The sequence below is a fragment of the Hippopotamus amphibius genome, chromosome 10, assembly GCF_030028045.1.
Source record: "Hippopotamus amphibius kiboko isolate mHipAmp2 chromosome 10, mHipAmp2.hap2, whole genome shotgun sequence".
Taxonomy (NCBI): Eukaryota; Metazoa; Chordata; class Mammalia; order Artiodactyla; family Hippopotamidae; genus Hippopotamus; species Hippopotamus amphibius.
In genome coordinates this window covers 88,838,411-88,858,915 of record NC_080195.1, presented here as the reverse complement: position 1 = coordinate 88,858,915, position 20,505 = coordinate 88,838,411, and the positions used below count along the sequence as shown (strand labels likewise).

General features: G+C 36.8%; 1 protein-coding gene across 6 annotated transcripts in view; it reads right to left on the bottom strand.

Annotated features, from left to right (window-relative positions):
• The window catches only part of LOC130830253 (multidrug resistance-associated protein 1-like), an 86,437-nt gene that overhangs the window by 11,192 nt on the left and 54,740 nt on the right, over positions 1-20,505 (bottom strand). For 5 of the 6 annotated variants that reach the window (XM_057697359.1, XM_057697360.1, XM_057697361.1 and 2 more), the window contains 6 exons: positions 14,697-14,757; positions 13,844-14,063; positions 8,013-8,167; positions 5,806-5,961; positions 2,615-2,814; positions 1,792-1,918 (listed from right to left, as the gene is read on the bottom strand). In XM_057697359.1, coding sequence (XP_057553342.1) covers positions 1,792-1,918; positions 2,615-2,814; positions 5,806-5,961; positions 8,013-8,167; positions 13,844-14,063; positions 14,697-14,757 — 919 coding nt within the window. The remainder of the gene's footprint in view (positions 1-1,791; positions 1,919-2,614; positions 2,815-5,805; positions 5,962-8,012; positions 8,168-13,843; positions 14,064-14,696; positions 14,758-20,505) is intronic. The other variant, XM_057697362.1, reaches the window with a different exon arrangement.

The window sequence follows — 20,505 nt, the reverse complement described above, 5'->3', positions numbered from 1 at the left end:
AGTTATTGTGTTGCATATCTCTGTTTGTTTGCTCTTTAATTCTTCTAGGTCTTTGGTAAACTTTTGGATCTTTGCATCCAGTCTTTGTTCAAAGTCCTGGATCATCTTCACCATCATTATTCTGAATTCTTTTTCTGGAAGGGTGCCTATCTCCTCTTCATTTAGTTGTTTTTCTGGCATTTATCCTGTCCCTTCATCTGGTACAACATCCTCTGCTTTTTCATTTTCTCTATCTTTCTGTGGCAGTGGTTTTCAGTTCTACAGGATGAAATACTGCTGATACTGCCTGATACTCGAGTATCAGTCTTTTAAATAACATTAATAATACTTTTATAAAGCTTCATTTTTTTCAGAGTTGTTTTTATTTTGTTTGTTGTTTTTTTAAATATTTTTTTGATATGGACCATTTCGAAGTCTTTACTGAATTTACCATAACATTGTTTCTGCTTTATACCTTGGTTTCTCAGCCCTTAGGCATATGGGATCTTAGCTCCCCAACCAGGGATTGAACCCTCACCCCCTGCACTGGAAGGCGAAGTCTCAACCACTGGACCACCGGAGAAGTCCCCAGAGTTTTAATATATTTTATATCTTAGAAGTATTTAACAACTTTAGAAGTAAGTATATTTATCCATAGACATACATATGTACTTCTTTAAGTTTGTTAAATTCATTAATGTCATAAACAATGGTTATTTGGCAGACGATGGAATGAATATATTTCAACATATATTAAAGGAGTCCATACTTGGTGTAGGGAATGATTGATACCAAGACGGATGGAATATGCCTTAAGAAATGTACATCCTAAGTGTGGAAAAAAATTGCACACAATGTTACCTTTGGCATTCTTTACCAGCTTCCATTAGAAGGAGGATTCTCCTACTTTTCTAACTACTCCTGTTTCCCTTTTTTTCCAAACTCTACTTTCTTTTCACACACCTTACCCATAAATACAGGTTCTCCAAGGTTGTAACTTCAAATCTAGTTCTGAAAGTCAAAAAACTCTCATGATCCAAATTTTTCTTGAGTTTGGTACTAAACCATTTGATGGCCAACCTGACTTGAGCTGATGTGGGCCTCTGTAAAGTGTTGATTTAGGGTATACATTTACATTTTTCACTGCAGAACAAATACTTTGATTACAGAGTTCTGTCCCAGGCCCTGCATATATGTATACGTGTGTGTGTGTGTGTGTGTGTGTGTGTATCTAGTATTATATTTTCTTTCTAGAAGCCTGAATTCTGAATCTAAAATGCAACTGACCTCGAGGGTTTTAGATGAGGGACTAAGGGCACGTACCCAAATCATGTAGACTCATCTTTTAAATAATATGGAATTACATTAGGTAGTTTAAGACATTTTCCATTTTACAAAGGGGACCTGAACACAGTCATACCACTAGCATTTTGCAGTATAGTATAAAATAGGGCTTATTAGGAAAAAAAAATTACAACCTGAGAAGAAGCAGAGCATATATTCTCCCCAGAGCTTGCATTATTTCTTTGCTTAGATTAGGCAAACTGGATGGACAGGCCATGGTAGAGAGGGGCCCTACCTTTCCTCTAGCACCGAGCCTTGGGTATCAGGCTGTTTTCTCTATGAGCTAACTTATGCTGTGAGTCAGCTCTTTTGCCAATAGCAAAGGAAAGAAATGAGCCTCCAGGGTAATCCAGATTTGTCTCTCATTACTTAGTTAATACAATCTATAATTCAGACAGGATAAGAAGAAAAGAGCTTAATTAATTGGATTATAAACATATCATATACCACAAAATCATTATTACTTACATTTAAGGCATAGGATATGGACAAACCAACTATTGCTGAATCTATAGAATTGCCAGCCAGCACAGCAAGCAGTGCAGCAAAGAACACCATTAAGTTGCCAAGAAATTCAAGTCTAACAGACAGCCACCTGTAATAATGGAAAATATTCCTGAACTGAGATGCAAAAGTTTTGGGGCACTATGAACTCTCCTCTGAAAAATGAAGAAGTAAACATCAATAGCTGCTTTCTCTTTTTTCTCATTAACTTAGAACTTAGACACTGGATTGTTGCAGTGATGACAGAGTAAAGCATTTCTCTGCAGAAACATACACTTTATTTTCGCAGAACTTTGCTTTAAAACTAAATCAGAATGTAAAGTCAAAAGAAAAGGACACCAGCTGAAACGATGCATTTATTTTAAAATCCCATTGGAAAACCACTTACCTTTCTGATTACACACGTTTTTTATATGATAAAATCAGTCTCTAAAAGTTAAAATGTGCCCAAGTTCTATTTAATATTTTATTTCTCAAATTCAAAATATTATAGATTATTATATGCAAATAAAATCCATTCTACAAAAATAAAATACAATAGCCATATCTTTAATAATTCTAATAGCATCCTGTATAACCTTCAAAAATGTGGGACCTTATTTTCACATAAAGTAGCATGTACTACTCATATGCATATAAATAAATATACTTTAACTTAAATGTACATTAAATACTAGAAATATTTAAGGCTTTACTATTTGGGGGGAAATGTTATTAAAAACATTTTCTGTTTAGAAGTCAGTGAACAAAATATCCAAGAAGGACTGAATATGTGGATATGACTTACCTGTTTGAAATCACATTGTTGTAGAAACAGACCAAATTCTCATTCACCACCTCTTTGTTTTGCTGGATGAACCTCTGTTCTTGTCCAAATGCCCTGATGGTGGACGCCCCCAGTAGAGTCTCACTGAAGTGGGTAATGACAGGAGAGCGAGATGCCCCCGCCAACCGCCGAATCTGCCGAGAGCTCGCCACGTAGTATCTCTTAGGGGAAAACAGAGAGAGGCAGTTGGAAAGATGTAGCCAAAATTGCTTATGTAGTTTGAAAACAGCAAGATACTTGTGTAGTGGGCTAAAGGGCAGCCTCCAAAAGTTAAGTTCAAGTTCAAACCTCTGGTACCTGTGAACGTGACCTTATTTGGGAATAGGATCTTTGCAGATGTCCTTAAAGATCTCGAGATAAGATCATCCTGGATTTAGGGTGGGATCTAAATACAATCTGAGTGTCATCATAAAAAATAGAAAAAGAAAAGACACAGACACAGGGAGAAAGCCATGTGAAGAGGAGACTGGGGTGATGGACCTAGGAGTGAAGGAAAAGGCCAGGGATCGCTGACAGCCACTAGAAGCTAGGAGAGAAGCAGGCAACAGATTCTCTCTCAGAGCCTCCAGAAGAAATCAACCCTGCCTACCCCCTGGATTTTTGGACTTTTGGCCTCCAGAACTGTGAGAGAATAAAGTTTCTGTTGTTTTAAGACACCAAGTTTGTTACAGGAGCCCCAGGAAACGAATGTACCTTTGTAACAGTAAAACGCCCAAAATCTGGATAGCGCAACTAAAATGTAATTGGGCAAAATTTCACTTTGATAATGCTCTCAGGAAACACCCGTTATTGAGTACCTACTGTGGAAAAAGCTCTCTGTTTACATGCTGAAAGCGTGGCCAGGTGGTTAACCCATTAAATGAAGGAAGCCAAGTTAGTGTACAAAAAATAATACTTTTGTACCTACATATAATTATGGAAAAAACATTCTCGACTTATTTCTACAAAAAACCACAACTATAATTGGCTACTTCCCCTCTGCCTTGTGTTGAGGACAGTTGGGAAGGGTGGAGACTGGACAGCTGGAGGAAGTACACCCTGAGTTAACTGGACCATCATTCATCAGCCCCAGATAATTGCTACAAACCGGAAATGAAAATAAAAAGTTGCCACATCTTGCCTTTTTTTTTTTTCAAGAAAATATTCAGATCTAGAATTTTACGTAAAATTCCTGATTTTAAACATGTCTTCATTTTGGTAAAAACATTGAGCAAGCTAAGAGAAACATATCTGAAGCTACATGTGGCCTGTCAGCTTGCAGTTTACAGGCTCTGCTCTATGCTAAGTGCTCTGGAGAATACAAAGGATTACTGCACTCTGAGCCTGCAAGGGGACTTAAGAGATTGTCCCAAAGTTAGTTTCGTAAAAGTTTAATGAATTGTAGAAGCCCTGGAGTCCTTCCATGAAGCTATCCAGAGCACTGAGCTTAAGAACCTTTGATCTAGATCAATGCTTCTCATATTTTAGTAAAAATTACCAGAAGGATTTTAAAAACACAGACTTCTGGGCCCCATTCTAAGAGATTCTTTATTTCCCCCAGCTCTATTAGGGGTATGATTAAAAAATAAAAATTATATATATATTGGCTGTAAAATGTGATTTTGTTAAAAGAGGTACAATCAGAGATTCTGATTCAATAAGCCCGTGGGTCTGGGGACCACACTTTGAGTAGCACTGATCTAAAGCAAACCTCTTATATTACAAGAGAAAGAAATGAAGCCCGGAAAAGAAAGTGATGTACCAAATACAGGAGTCAGGAAAGTGACTAGAATTTGAGGCTCCTGCATCTATGTTCAGGTCTCACCCTATAAAGTCCCCCCTAACAAGACATGGTTTCTAGACTCTTTTCCATTCATATACACCCTATCATAGTGCAGCAACCGCAAGACTATTACTTGTGATATGTTTTGTTGTTTTTGTTTTTTTTAGCAGATACAATTGATCCTCAACACTGTCCCTCAATTTCTTGATTTTTTTTAACTATAAGACCCAGTGTCTGTGCCAGAGGACTTACAATCTCATTGAGGAGACAATTTTTGGTCTACTAAAAAAGTAAATAAAAATAAACAACAACAACAACCAAAACAGCCTATAATACTAGCAGTATAGTAAATCCATAATACCTACATGAGTCATACCTCTTTGCACTATTTTGGTAGAGAATGCTTCACACAGAAAGTAAAGGGTAAGTAAGATCCAGACAGACAGAGAAAAGAGGGGACAACATAGGAAGTAGGAGGAATAATGATAGTACAGGTGCATAAATGAGAAAATGGTTAATATCCTTGTTTGGACAAATTAAACTCCAATATGAATTTAAAAACGTAGGTTTTGAGAAAATATTAAACTACAAGAACTGCATCCTCTTGTATAAAGGGCCTCAAAACACTTTTATATTTAATATATAAAAATGTGTTTAAAAATTTCATTTTTACACTGTAGCCTCATGGTAACATAATTTTGGAATTCAAATTGGTTGCCACATTTTATTTGGAATATAAGGATATATACATATCATGAGAGATCTGTTTAGTTCTTCCAGCAATAGTTTGCGATAGCAGGGATAATAGGGCAAAAAGGCAAATGTGTTTCTCTCTTGGACCTTTAGGCACAATTAACTTTTTGCTAAAATGTAAACAACACCTAGGTTTTATGACGGCTATAAAAATACACAGCTCAGTTCTGCTGTTGCAGGGCTCATAGCTGGAGGACAGCCCACGCTGCCCCTCCAAATTCACTACTATATTAGAATGGAGGCCATTTTTCCCCACAAGTGGCTCCCAGGCAATTACTGAGCATGACAGGCCCATTCAGGGGTCACATGGGAGCATCCAATGGGCAGTGTTGGTTGTGGACCTCCCATTCATTCAATGGAACTGTTCTGCAGTCCAAGACTTCCTGCCCAATCCTCTTCCTTCTCCCTTGAGGGGAGCAGACCTGCATCACCATCTAGGGGCTCACTCAGCCTTATCCTGCTCCCTCTCTTTTATCTTCTACAGGCATTTCCCCCAGAAATTCTCTAGTACATCTAATCCCTTCTTAGTGTCTGCTCCTTAGATAACCTGGACTAACATACAGTTCATGTGGGTCTGAAATAATATTTGACTGTGAACTTATAAGTTATTAATACACATAAAAATCCATGTACTTACTTGTATAGTGAAATAGAGGAAAACCAAGGGAACAACCCCAAGAATGAAGAGTGGTAAAGCTCCCACAATGACCAAAACTGTTCCAATAACATCCAGTGTACAATTCACCCAAGTCCGTAAGTAGTAATGGAAACGCACATCAATTATAAACATGTCCTGAAAAATTTGATATCAAGTCACTTTAAACTTTTCATGGTTTAAAATGAGGGGAAGAAGACATATCATTCAATGTAAAAGTAAAAATAAAAACATTTACCCAGATGTGACAATCTGATTATTAAATATCTATTCAACATATGATTTTTGCCCTCGCCAACCCACCCCCATGTATTTTTCAGCTGTAACAATTAAGAGGGTGTTCTAATACCAAGATGTCTATGATCAAGCAATTTGTCTTTCCCAATGAAAACTACATGGCACTTAAGTCAGACTCTGTTAAGAAAAGAAGAAGAAGAAGGAGAAGAAGAGGAAGAAGAAGAAGGAGGAGGAGAAGGAGGAGAAGGAGAAGGAGAAAGAGAAGGAGAGGAAGGAGAAGGAGGAGAAGGAGAAGAAGGAGAAGAAGAAGAGGAAGAGGAAGAGGAAAGGGAAGGGAAAGGGAAAGGAGAAGGAGAAGAAGGAGTCCAAACCCCAGTAGTTGGATATTCAGGGGCATTGGTCTACCATTATTCACTACCTAAAAATTGAAAAACACTCCTGGGACATTGTTATCTGCTGGGAACATATCCAATGACTTACTTGGATAGCTGGACCCTCCAATATCAGAAAATAAAAAGGAAAACAAAATAATCTTCACTTACAAAATTAGAAACTGAAAGATATAGGTAGACAATGGGAATGAGAGAAGGACATGGGAAGGTCATGCATAAATTCTCATGTAACTTAAAGCTACATTTGCTGTATTAGGTACAATCTAAGAGGTCCCAGGAAATAGGAAGACACTCAACCTTGAAGGGATGGACTATTCAGTTTAGGACAAAACTGATAAAGAATGGAGATGAAATTTTATTAATTCTCAGCCTTGCTTTGGGACTTCCTTGATTATCTTATATACCAAATAGTGTAAGGACATCATATTCATATGTAACTTCCTGCCTGTCTTTAAAATATACCTTCCCATATTCTCATCTGTTCAAGACCCAGTCATTTGTCATGTTACTACGTAAGAATGAGAGTTGTTTAGTAGGGTCATGGAGAAATGTCTACTGGGAGAGAAAGAGCACTGGTGATCAAGTACTTCTATGACTATTAGAAGAACAGTAAGACATTGGTATGATTAACCAAGATTTAATACTCTGTCAAGAATTTATTATGCTAGGTACTTTCATTTATATTTTGATGTTTTATCCTCATTTTTCCCCATACCACACCAATTTTTTTTCATATATGCATAAATATATGGCCATATTTTAAGGTTATGGCTATGCACTTTCTAATACAGGAGTCACTAGCAATATACGACTATTCAGTACTTCAAATGTAGCCATTGCAAATTGAGATAAAACAGAAGTCTATAACACAAACCAGATTTTGAAGACTTTGTAGGAAAAAAATAAAATATTCAATTAATAATTTTACATTGATTACACTTTAAAATAATGTTTCAGATATTCTGTACTAAAATATATTATTATAAATAATTATTTCAACTGTTTCTTTTTACTTTTCTATTGTGGCTACCAGAAAATTTTAAATGACCTATGTGGCTTGCATTATATTTTATTGGATAATACAATTATAAGTACTTAATAGTAAACACAGTGAGTAAAACCCTATAGGTAATCTGAGACATGCTGGGAACCTCTACCCATCCCCATTTGCCATTAGTGAGTTGATATTTTTTTTAAAGGTAGAATACTTAAAATCCAGATATCTCAATATAAACTTACATTTTCTTCCTCTTCTCAGCCTGAACCACCGATTCTCAAACTAAATATGTATAAGAATTGAAGTTGTAGATACCAGATCACATGTACTTCTTGGATTCTTTCAGCAAGTTTTAAGGGTTATTTTAATTATATGTATAACATGTAACTCTACGATGCATTAATTATAAATGTCCCAAGAATTAGAAATAAAATAACAATGAAATCTGCACCAAATGTCATCTCATCTTTTTAGAATGATATTTTTTACAAATGAGATCATAAGGGACTAAATGTGGATCATCATTTTTACATACGTTATTTAATAAGGTGTGGCTTACTTACCTCGGTGAACCGATTGATGACCTGACCTATGGGGTTGGTTTCAAAGAACTGGAGTGGGAGATGCAGCACGTTATCCAAGAGCTGAGCATGCAAAGTTCGAGAGGCAGCCAAGGACCCTCTGGTGAGTACATAAGCTCCCGAGCAAACAAAGAGACCTAAACACAAATTGTTACCAAGGACATGTTAATAGCTTAAACTTTGAATTTTAACTCTCAAAAGATTGCTTGTAATAGCATTTACTTTTTCATAGAAAACTCAAATATCAAACTTAAAAATGTGTAATCGGGGACCAAACTAAGTATAAGTGTATATGGTGCATGGAAAATAAATATAGACACTCTAGTGGGCTCTCAGAGCAGGGCTTTCCTTACTCATGAGCATAGGTTCTAGAGAAATGCTTTGAAGGTAAGAGATTAACCAGGTTGACAGAATTTTAGCAACCTATTTACTTTATGATGTCCTGAGGGACAATGTGGTAGTCACTGGTGCTGCTAGCCAAATAATTTCAGTTCTCCTAGCTTGTAGGTTCATGGTAGAATTGTACTTTCTGTCCTCCTTGCGATTGATGGAACCAAATGAATAGTTCTGAACAGTAAATTGAGGGAGAAACAGCACATGATACTTCAGGTTAGAGCATTTAATTGTTGGTATCAGACCTGCTAAAGCTCCCATTCCCTTTGCACAGTACCTGCCAACATTTAAAACAGTGGTTGGATTGCTTCTTCAACTTGGGCCCTAGAATCAGAAGAGTCCCTTTCTTGATCTACAATGGACAAGCGGTATGAGTGAGAAATAAACTATTTTTGGTCTGTCAAGCTACTGAGCTTCCGTTGGTGGGAAGATTCCTGACAAAACTAAAAAGTCAGAAAATATAAATAATAAACATGTAGCTTTAGTGGAAGAAGTTTAAAAACAGTTAATAGCATCTACTAACTATTGTTAGCTGTGCTTGACAAACTATAACAAGAAAGAGACAAGTTCAGAAAAGAACTATCCAGGTGTGAAAGAAGAAATGAAAGAACAAAGAATCCCCAAAGTGGGAAACTTGTAGGGGTGGAAGAAGAAATGCTTAGTTACAATGATTGGCTCAGGGGTGGATATGTGACTCAAATTGTTTCAAGGAGAGTAATTTCATGGATTTCTATGGAAGGAAGTTCTTTGAAAGAAAATATTCTCATCACCATGTGAAGCCTGAGAATGGTTCAGGAAACGAGGAGAACAAGCAGAACTGATAAACAAAGCATAGTGGACACTTTTTTGGAGCCCTTGGATCAAGTGTATTTAAAGACTTGTGCCTAAGCTTTCCCACTTGAGGCATCAATAGATTTGCATGTTATTTAAGCCATTTGCTCTTGAGTCTTCCGGGATACACAATTGCACCACTGATCTACCATACAAAACTGTCAGTAAATGTGTATTGCCAACATGATTCTTGTTCCTTTGTACGTATAATGTTTAAAACAAAACAAAACAAAAATAGTTGATCCTGACCACCTCAGATTTGTTTAGCTAGTTCCTTTATATTTTAAATAACATCATACACTGCTGTTTAATAAGTTCTTACTCTTGAATACTTTCTATTATTTTCCTACCTCACTCCCCCGTACTTTCTTCTAACCCTTCCAAAAATAGGTTGTTGTCCTTTTTTTTCCCCTCAAATATTCAGTGTTTACATTACTACTAAACATAATATTCATGAAATTCACTAAATTTATGATGCTTGTACCACTATTTTTCTATGCAACGAACACTAATCTATTCCCAAACAATTCAATAGTCAGCAAATCTCTTTTAAATATATTCCAGCTCATCAGATATTCTATTATTTCTTTCATCCTATTTCTCCCCCTCCTCCTGCAACATAAACTACTCTCTTGGAGCCCTCTGTATTTCTGCTCTAAGCTGGAATGTTTGCGGGAACTGGCTTTAGTATTCTTAAGGTACAGAAAATGTTGTTAAATACTATGTATTTGATAATCTCCATTTGCATTTACAGTAAGTCTTATATTGTTGTTGAGTATCCTGGATTATTCCTCTAATTTTTCCTTATTTATCATTTGCCATCTATGTTTTTGATGTTGTACATCTGGGACAATTTCTTCCAATTTATCTTCTCACACTTGTACAATCTTTTTAAATTCTTTAAATTTTTGAAGAGCTTTCTTGTTCTTAGATTGAACTTATTTCAGCACATCCTGCACTTGCTTTGCTTCCACTTTTGAATATCTGAAGATACTGATTAGATATTTTTAAGCTTCTCTTATAGAGCAAATATGACTATTTTCCTTCTGGGCTCCACTGCTCTATTCTTTGGCTCTTATTTATACTGTTCACTTGATAAAAATGAATGACCGTCCATCACTATCTGTAATTATCGGTTTAAACATGCAAGATAAAGACATGGTTAATTAAGAGGTACCTGGTGTGGCCTTCACCTGCCAGTGTATACATTAATTTCCCCTAGTCTTCTCTGCCAGCAAGTTCCATTTAAGTGGGTATGACACTGGAAGTCTCATATGGTGATCTAAGACATGTAGGCTGGAACTTCTCCAAAAGCCACATAAGGAGGCTTTCTTCTATGTATGTCACACACACTAGTAACCCTAATTTCCTTTTTACACATCAGCCTCCAAGTTTCCACAGTGCTACTACTATGCCAGTCGCTATATGCACTGATAGTGGTGGGGAAGTGGGGTAGTGGGTGATGTAGCAGAGGCTGATAGGCCAGGAGAACAATGCTCTAGTGAATCACTTTGATTATTTCCATGCTACTCAGTCCTACTCTCTGCACCTGTGTTTCTCTTTGGCTAGACTGAACTGCTCCCTATTCTTTTACAGCTTCATCTAGTATCTGTTCTTGGTTACAGGTTCTTCTACCTTTGATTATCAGTTTAATCACTTGTGTAGAAATTTATCACTGTGAAATCCCCTGCACCCTTTACTTTTATATTTATTCACTGTCATTTCAGTGGAATTTTGTGAGGTAAGTAAAGTAAATGATCCATTCACTCATCTTAAACTGGAAGGAGCAGTGTACGCCTTAAACACTGTACTTTGAAAAGAAGGCACCTATATTTTACACATTGGGTTGGAAAAGGAAGTTCCTAACAAGGGGGCATAAAACACAATAGATTAGGGATGTTCAGAGTGTTCTAGAGATTCTAAAGCAAATAGTTGGGAACTGGGAATAAAATGCTCCGGGCTATTTCTTTTTCAGAAAATAAGGTAAGATCTTTATTACTGTTATAAAATATAGATGCAATGTTTTCTGCTTCAGTTCTCCAGTTTAGTTTGAATGTTAGCCTTCTATGTTATTCATAGCGGGCCTCTGATATTAACATGTGAAAGTGCTACTTATGCTTTAAAGCTCAAAAAATAATGTGAGCTTTGATGATATCAGTAAATAGAGCCTGCTCTTGATTGAACCAGGTTCCATAAGGCATAGCTGTGGACTACTAAAAAAATCAGAAATTATAGATTTTCATTTCTTATGAAATAATTTAAAATTTAAAACAATTTATAATTATATTTAATAATAAGTCAAAATTTAAATTTTTTGAAATGTAAAAAAAAGAAAAAAGCCAATCAGGAAAAAATCTTTTTTATTAAACTGTGCATAATCTGTTACCTTCATTTTACAAAATACTTTCTATATCTATGGATAGTTAATTAAAAGTAAGACTTTACACAAGTAAAATTTTGAACACTAAACTTTCATACCTCATCTAGTACAGGAAAAACAGTATTTGGTCAGTTAAAATATTCTCTAAAGGATATTGAATCTCCCTTAAAACGTAACATGAGCTCACTGGATTGGTAAGAGTTTAACCCCCCTATACATGTGTGATAGACACGGACATAGAGATGTATATGGGATATTTCCTTTGCTGCTCAGCATTCTCGATCTCTATATCGACCTTTTCTTCACTGAGTTGCAAACCACAAGCCAATAAACTTGACTCACTGATTCAAAACCAAACACATTCGAAGTCCTTGTATCTCATTTTAGTTATTAACATAACAACTCTTTCCCCCAGTGAATGTTGTTAACAGAATGACAAAACAAACATAAATTTGTCTCACAATATTTGCTTACTTTCTGATGGAGATACGTATAAGTAGGACTGTGGTCACACAATAAAAATAAGATGGGAGAGGAGAAAACAGAAGCAAGGCCCTGAATCACATATTTGTAAATGTTATCTTCATTTTCTGTTACCAAAAGCATGTATGTCCATTTTCCCTCATGCATATCCTTAGATAGCAAGACTTCCACATAGATGGCTTTGTTATTTCTTGTTTGAATTTATCACTCTCCTCCCACTTGGTCTTCCTTTCTTCCTATGAACGCACAAAAAATGGTCTCTATTTTAAAAATCTTCCCTTTAATTATTCTACATTTCTGAGTACTAGACTTTTGAGTATCTTTCTTCTTACTCTTTCAAATCACCTAACTTCTTTGAAGGACAATGTGCATCTGCTCTGCTACTGAGGGGAAAAAGCAGCAGAAGAGAATGTGTCCACACTTTCCATTAAATGTGCTCCGAATTGAATTCATTGTGTCTCTGCTCTGCCAATTGACTTCCCTCCCCACTGGTTCCTTTATTTTTGTCTTCATTGTTGTCTCAATTACCTAAACTTCAAAATCATGAGTGATGTTCTCTTCTTACCCACAAAATCAGCAATTCTTACATATGTTTTCACTGCAATGTCTTTCCTATCCATCCCTTTTCTCCAGTCCCGCTGCAGCTCCCTGACCCTTTCCCCACTCATACCTCATTCAATCCTATTCCATCCCCTACGCATTGGTTAGCACTGGTCTAGATGCTTTGGGTGAACACGGAGATGGATCAGATAAGAGATCTTTTTGTACTAGATCAACTCCCATCGAGACTCCTGAAGATACTTGGTTATTTTTTCCCTATCAATCCCAACTTCTCCCTGGTATCTGACTTTAGTCCCTCTAATAAAAATCCATCTTTTTTCATCATTGCAAATTTATTCCTCTTCTGAAAAATAACTCCAAATTCTGAAATTTTTTTCCCCAAATTCTCAAAGTTTTCCATTTGCCTTTCCAACTATCATCTCCAAGACATCTCCAGACTACCTTTCCACCTCTAGTTCCACTACTGCCCTATCAATAACCTGAAGACTACTCAGACTGGCATCCTCACCTATGCCTACAATCCCCCTCACTTTCCCCATCCGTCTTTATTCCCCATTCGTCTTTCTCTGCATCTATCACCTTTTCTCTTCTCTGATCCCTGACAAAATTCAACCCATCTTTTTAGTGTTACCTCAAATGCCAGCTATGCCTTGGAAATTACCTTAATCTCTCAACCAAATATGGCTTTCCCCTGCTCTAAATCCTCACAGTGTTTTCTTTAACTACTTTTATACAAATATTGCTTGCCATGTAGTTTTAAGCTTTACTTACAATGCACTTTTTAACAGACTCACTTACTCATCTTCACATCAGTCACAAGCCTCACACATACAGTGGACAGCCATGTAGTTAAGACTTCTGAGTCCTGAATGACTTAACATGTGAGCCTCAGTTTCCTCAGCTATAAAATGGGGATAATGACACCTTTCTAAATATTTCTTGTCAAGATTAAATGAGAAAAATTATTAATATTTAGTGTGGGCCATGTAGTTGACACATTTTGTTTACGCTCCCAAATACGGTGAATTAAAAACATATGCATTTGAATTATCCCAAAGCATCTGAATATTATGACATTATTAGAAAAACAAAACAATGCCCTATGCTTATATATGAAGCAAGTAGGTTAGAAAGAGCAAAGAAAAGCAGCTGATTTTATTTTAACCTTGCATTAATCCCAGTAATCCATAGATGTTAAGTTTATTGCTTCTTATCTGCTTCCATTCTGTGAAGTCATTCACGTGCTTTGCTTCTTTTGCCCAGGCACTAAGCCACAGATTTTGTCCAATTCCCACCAAATTCTGCCCAAGGTAAGTGGCCACATTCAGCCATACCCAGAGCCAACCGAAGGCTTGGAGATACTTCAGAATGATTGAGAACTTCACCTAAAAGTGAAATTGTTAAAAAAAATAAGTTACTGAACTTAAAAGTCACACAAGCTAGATTTAAATCCTACACTGACATATCCAAGCATTATGATCTTGGTCCAAGTTACTAACTCCTCTATTCCTTAGATTACTCATCTACGTATTGGAATAATCATCGTAGCCACTTTATAAGTACAAGCAAAGTGCCTGCACAGTTCTGAGCACTTGACAATAAATGCTCGGTTTGCAAGGCATAAATAGAGACACAATGCAGAGAACAAACATACGGACACCAAGTGGGGAAAGCGGGGAGGGTTGGGGGGAATGAATTGGGAGATTGGGATTGCCATGTATACATTACTAATAAGAAAAAATATATCAAATTGGGCACTTTAAATATATGCAGTTTATTCTATGTCCAAAAAATGCTCAAATAATGCTAGTAACTATCATTAGTAAACAAGGATATACATAGCTAAATAACAGGTAATTAAACACTATTATAATGTCCAACAGTTCCATTTAATTTAATTTCTTCAAACTATTATATAGCAACCTTCCTCAAACTCAATGAAAAATATACAGCATTTATTAACAATATTTCTATGTAAGTAGTTAATAACAAATAACACCAGTTATTCTGGTGCTTACCCCGCCAACAGGGACCTTTTCTTTTCTCATTGAGAACTGTTTTCCTTGATCCAACAAGGGCCTGATAAGGCAAGACAACACATATTTTTTTTAGATTTTTAGATCAACTAAACAGTTTTTTAAAAGTTATATATTCTCAATGATTTTGCTGCATATTCTTCTGCTTCATTAACAGCAACCTGACTTGCCTTGATAATAACATTGTTCTTTTAATCTTCTGGAAGGGAGATTGTTTATTCTTCTATGCCCCCCAAAATTTAGGGCCAGGGCATATTGTATGATTTTTTTTCGCTGCTTCTTCTAGATAATTATCCTTCAAACGTGAGCCAAATCCCTTGATTGTTGAAGCCAATGCCCTCTAGCTGTACCATAATCTGTGCCCCCTCATCTACCTGCCTCCTGTCCTATCAGAAGACTAGCATCAGGCTAATTCGTCCTACTTGGTTCTGCCACGGTTCTGGGTGATGGCACAGCTGACAAGGACAACTGTATTAAACTTAATCTCTTCTCAAGTTCATGACCTTCATACTTCCAGCGTCCGCCATCTGCATTCTACATTGGCCATCAACTTTCATGACCATAAACCATGAATCTTATTACCTGGAACTAATCCACTTTTGAAAACTCGACTCCAATTATTTCAGTCTCTGGCCATAACATAACCTTTTCTATCTCTAAATCGTACATCCAGTTACTTTCACTGTATTTGGTTTTTATTCTGCCTAGACTCTCAGTTCCCAAATGTAACTTTCTATCATCCTTGCGCCCTAGGATGATTAATGATCCTGGCTTACCTGAGATATTCCTGGTTTTAGCACTGACTGTCTCACATCTGGGAAACTCTCAGCTCCAGGCAAACCTAGGCCCTGTCTCGATTCCTTTTATTATGCAGCCTGTACTTCATGATTACCATTTCATCCAAACTGTGGTGACATTTTGAACTTTAATAGCTTTGCTTCTATTAAATTTCAATGTTAGAACTCACAAGTTAGCCTTTGTTACACTTGTTCCCCACGTGCGGAGGGCTGCTTCGAAAGATCACAGATCCCAGCAAACTGGCTCCACCATAAATTAATATCATCTGCCTTCCACTCAGGTTTTTACAGTGCCTAAAAATTCCTGCATCTCTCTCAGAAGGGGCCCCCATGCCCTACTTGACGGAGAAAGTCGAAGCAGACAGGGAAGTCAATCACCACGCTTCTACTTTTATCTGCGTCTCCACCCAGCCTCTTCTAATTCTCTCCTGTAAAAAAACAAAGGTAGTTCTCTCCTCAGATCTAAGGGTAACCTTATGATCTGATTCCCATTCTGTCCTGTTTTCTCAAAATACATTTATTAACTATAGTGTTTCCACACTTTGCTGTCGATGACTCACTTGACAGTGCTTGTTAAAAATGCAGGTAAGATCTCCCCTTTAAAAATCTGTCTTTTCTAAAATGCAAGGGATTCTTACATTAAGGCAAATCTAAGAGACCCTGAATTATTCCCTCTCTTTTCTACTCTTCACCTTCTTCCTTTCTAGTGACTCCTTCCCATCAGCCCACAGAGAACTACACATTTTTCTCATAATCAATACCATCACCACAAAAGAGATTCCACCCCCAACTCTATGTTCAGTTACCATCCTACTTCTTGCCTTCCTTCCAGAGCCAAACATTTTTCTGCCAAACCACCTTTTTCTCCTTGAACCTTCTGGAACCTGGCTAAACTGGTTTCCATCAACGGGGCCTTGATTTTAAAAAAAAAGTACAATACTTACTGCTGTATTCATGGAATACTTTGAAAATTATTTCACTTACACCCTCCACAGTATTTAACATCATTGGCCATTCCCTTGTTGAAGGGGCGTTTCCTTTTACTTCCCAACCACCACACATTTGTGTTTTGTCCCATCTCTCTGGGCCTCCGTTAGTTTCTCTGTCTTCCTCCTTTATTTCTCTTGTAGGCTCCACATTCTTCTAAGCGATCTCATCCACTCCCCATTTCAGCAACCTTCCTCTTTGTGGGTGACTCTTAAGTCCAGACCTCCTCCCTGAGCTCCAGACCCACAGAGAACACCTCCTTGCCACCTACTTCATCTCTCCTGGATCACCTCACACACGCCCTACTCGGAACCAGTTATTTCCTACCTCCTCAAAAGCTTTCTCTGGCCACAACACTTCCTCTGCTCAATCCTGGCACATTTCCAACCCATCACCAAATAGTTGTCAGTTCCTCTGGAATTGTATTATTGAAGAAATATTGGAAAATACCGAATAGCACGAAGAGGAACACGGACAAAGGGGGAGAGATAAAAGAGAGAACAGAGGAGGAAGAGAAGCGGAAGAAAAATACTCACAATGCTATATTCCAGAGATATTTGGTGCTAACATGCTTGTGAGTATTGCTGCAGTCTCTTCTCTATATGTGTGGTACCATAATTCAAATGTTGCTCTATAACCGGTCTTAATTTTTTAAAAAAACTTTACCCACGGTCTTGGTAACTCAAAATATAATGAACCTCAAATATTATTCTATAACAGCACTATATTTTGTTATAGGGAAACATAATATTTTATCATTTTACTATATTAAGATTTATTTAACAAAATCAAAATTTGATACTGGTTGCAGACTTTTTCCTAGTTTTATTATTGCTGGAATGCTCATTCTGTTTACACATCTCTCATGGTCCCTTGTACAGACATAGGAGCATGAGGTATGCCAAATTCTAAGTCATTTGATATATCTAATATCACACTGACCTCTAGAAATTCTAAACTGAGGTACATGCCCCCATTTCTCCATGGTTCCCATTTTGTTTATCAGAATAAGAAATGGCTATTTGAATAGTCCAGTAGTTCTTCCCTTGCTGTCTCTGGCATTAGTGTCACGAAACATTCTGTGGGAGGTTGCAGTACATGCCCTTCATAGGATCAGCTACACCATCAGGAAAAGATACACTGTTTCACAGACACTTATATTGGAATAGCTCCTGGTATATGATTTGGGTTAATGACTGTCATCATCCCTCAAGCCCTTGGCATGGCTTCTGTTTGGATAAGCAAATTTAGCATTGGTGTCAAGCCAAAAAATTAATTCTTAATGTAGCTGGATATAAAATGCTATGAAACCCAACTGTTAAAAGGGAATTAAAGCATCCTAATTAGACATAACTAACAAAGACCAATAATTTATTGGACACTACACAGGAGGGTACTGTTTTTCCAAACTACAATGTTAATTATCCTTTCTCCACAAAGATACTGCATTTGGTCCTGGGCACTTTGCTGTGAATAACAGGTTTTATTTGAATTTTAAAACAGCAAATTATTTTATGCTGGTAGAGAAGTTTTAAAAATGGGTCTTGTTCTGTCCTTCAGAAACCCTTGGGAAAGTTGGCACAATACCTGTCTGCATATTTTTGTATAAAATATATAAAATTAACATACTGAAACCATTATCCCTGAACTGAGCATACAGTTGCGAAGTATAGAGTATATATGGGAGGATTAAAGTGATTAATAGAGTCTGACATGAAAGCCAGAAGGGGGCAGTCTAGATACTAAAATAGCATTTCCATAATATTTATAATAATAAATATTTAAGGAAATAAAATAATTAATTTATACCATATAAATTTAAACCAAAAAGTGAAAAATAAAATGTTGAAACAGTTCAAATTATTTTAGGCCCTATTTGAAAACAAAACTAATGTCATAAAGTAGTTCTAATTCTTAAATTTCAAAGAGAGGGACTCTCAGACATTATTTGGTCCAAATTCCTTCCCACCTCCCTCTCGATGGGTAGTCAGTCAGTTTCCCTGTGAACACTTCCACAAGGAAGAGTCATTGTCCTGTCTCAGTACAGCCCGCTGTAGAGAGTCTCTGCTGTAAAGTTCTTGTCTGTTTGTATCTTCCTATCTCTAGTCTATCTTAATTCTGCACAAGCTGCAAATAATTGGGTAAGTTTAAGAAATAAAAAAAATTAGGTTGAAAGTCAGGAACATTTTCTCCATGTAATGTTATCTTATCAAATAGTAAAGCAAATAAAACAAATGAAAGCTAGATTAAGAATAGCATAGAAAGTAATAAACTAGGAAATACATGGAAATAGGCAAAGATGCACACATTTTGGAGAAAGGAAAATAGGTCTCTGATGTCTCAAACACAAGATAAAAAGGATATAATTGCCATGACAAAGAACAAGAAAAGATTGGTACGGGGTGGGGAGGGGTTCATGGACCTCCAGTAACATTTTTGTCACAGTCATTACAGAGTAACTTTGACACAGGTTGTGCTGACATGAATGTCCCACAGTAGAGCTGTGGTGACCTCTTCACTGAAGAAGTGAGTTTCGGCAGCTGGCTTCTGTTTGAGTCTCCTTAACTTGAGAATGTTTAGCAACCAGTCGTATAAATAAACCTTTACAGGGAATGGGATTCTTTTTTCAAGGAGAGATTTTGTAAAAGTGGTCCACAGAAACTCTAAGAGATTCAATTTAGATACGACTAACTGACAATAAGAAAAATGATTTATTATAGAGGAAAGGGTACGATTATGTTTATAACAATACTTATTGATTTTTAAGTTTTAAGTCTTAAAGCAAGCTACTTATTGAGTGCATGGTGAGACTGTACACAAGTGAAAACTCTCTTTATAATTTAGAAACGTGAAGATCCCACCACGCTCAAATTTCAAAGTCTGTTTCAGTGTTTTTTTTTTGCTTTTCTTAGAGATCCTTTAAAACTGGCACTCATTTAAATAAAACTTATTGTTTTAACAGTAAGAAAAAGATAAAATAAATGATGGATTAAAAGTTCCTTGAGTGTTCTTTCAGTCTCTAGTTATTTATTCATCCATTCAAAATACTTATTGAACACCAGGTTACATGCTATTCAGTGTTTAGTTGAAATGTGTTATGTAGATGACAACAGAAGAGTGACCAAAAAGACAAAAATTCCTACTCTTATAAAGCTTATAACCTAAAAGTAAGAGAGAGACAAAATAAAAGTAAATAAGTAATTTTTCCAGTATGATGATAATTAATAAAAAGTTATAGGGAAAAAAGCATGGAAGGGGTAAGAAGTATTGTGGTGTAAAATGGAGTGGCTAAACAAGTCTTGACCGATGATGTGACATTTGAGCAACGGCCTGCAGGAAGATGCGCGAGCAAGCCATATGGATATCTGGGAGAAATATGCCCTAAGCAGTAGGACTGGAAAGTGCAGAGGCCTCAGGGAAGAAGCATGAATGGTTTTCCAGGAATAGCAGAGTCAGTGTTGCTGGAGTAGAATAGTTAGATTAGTTTTAAGAGGTTCTGAGATCAGAAAGGTAAACAGGTCCAGGGTCCTCCAGGGCTTTATAAGTCATTGTAAGGACTTGGGATTTTACTCAGAGATATGAATCCTTTGGATATTTGGGGCAGAAGAGTGATATGATTTGACTCATATTTGTAAAACAAACCACTCTGAATGCTATGTTGCAAACAGACTGTACCAGGCAAGGCTGGTGGCAGGAAGACCTGTAAGAAGACAATTACAATAATTCAGGTGAGAAATGATAGTAATTTGGACCAAGGGTAGCTGTGAAAGTGATGAGTAGTGTTTGAATTCTGGATTATTGGATATATTTTGAAGATAGAGCCAATGGGATGTGATGGTGGATTGGATATGGAGTAAGAGAGAGGTCAAGGGTGATTGCAAGGTATCTTTATCTAAGCAACTGGAAGAACAGGATTTACATTAGCTAAGAAGATCAGACATCAAAGAGGAGGGTCCAACTGGGGTTCAGAGGACAGGTTGGGCTGGGGAGATAAACTTGGAGTAAAG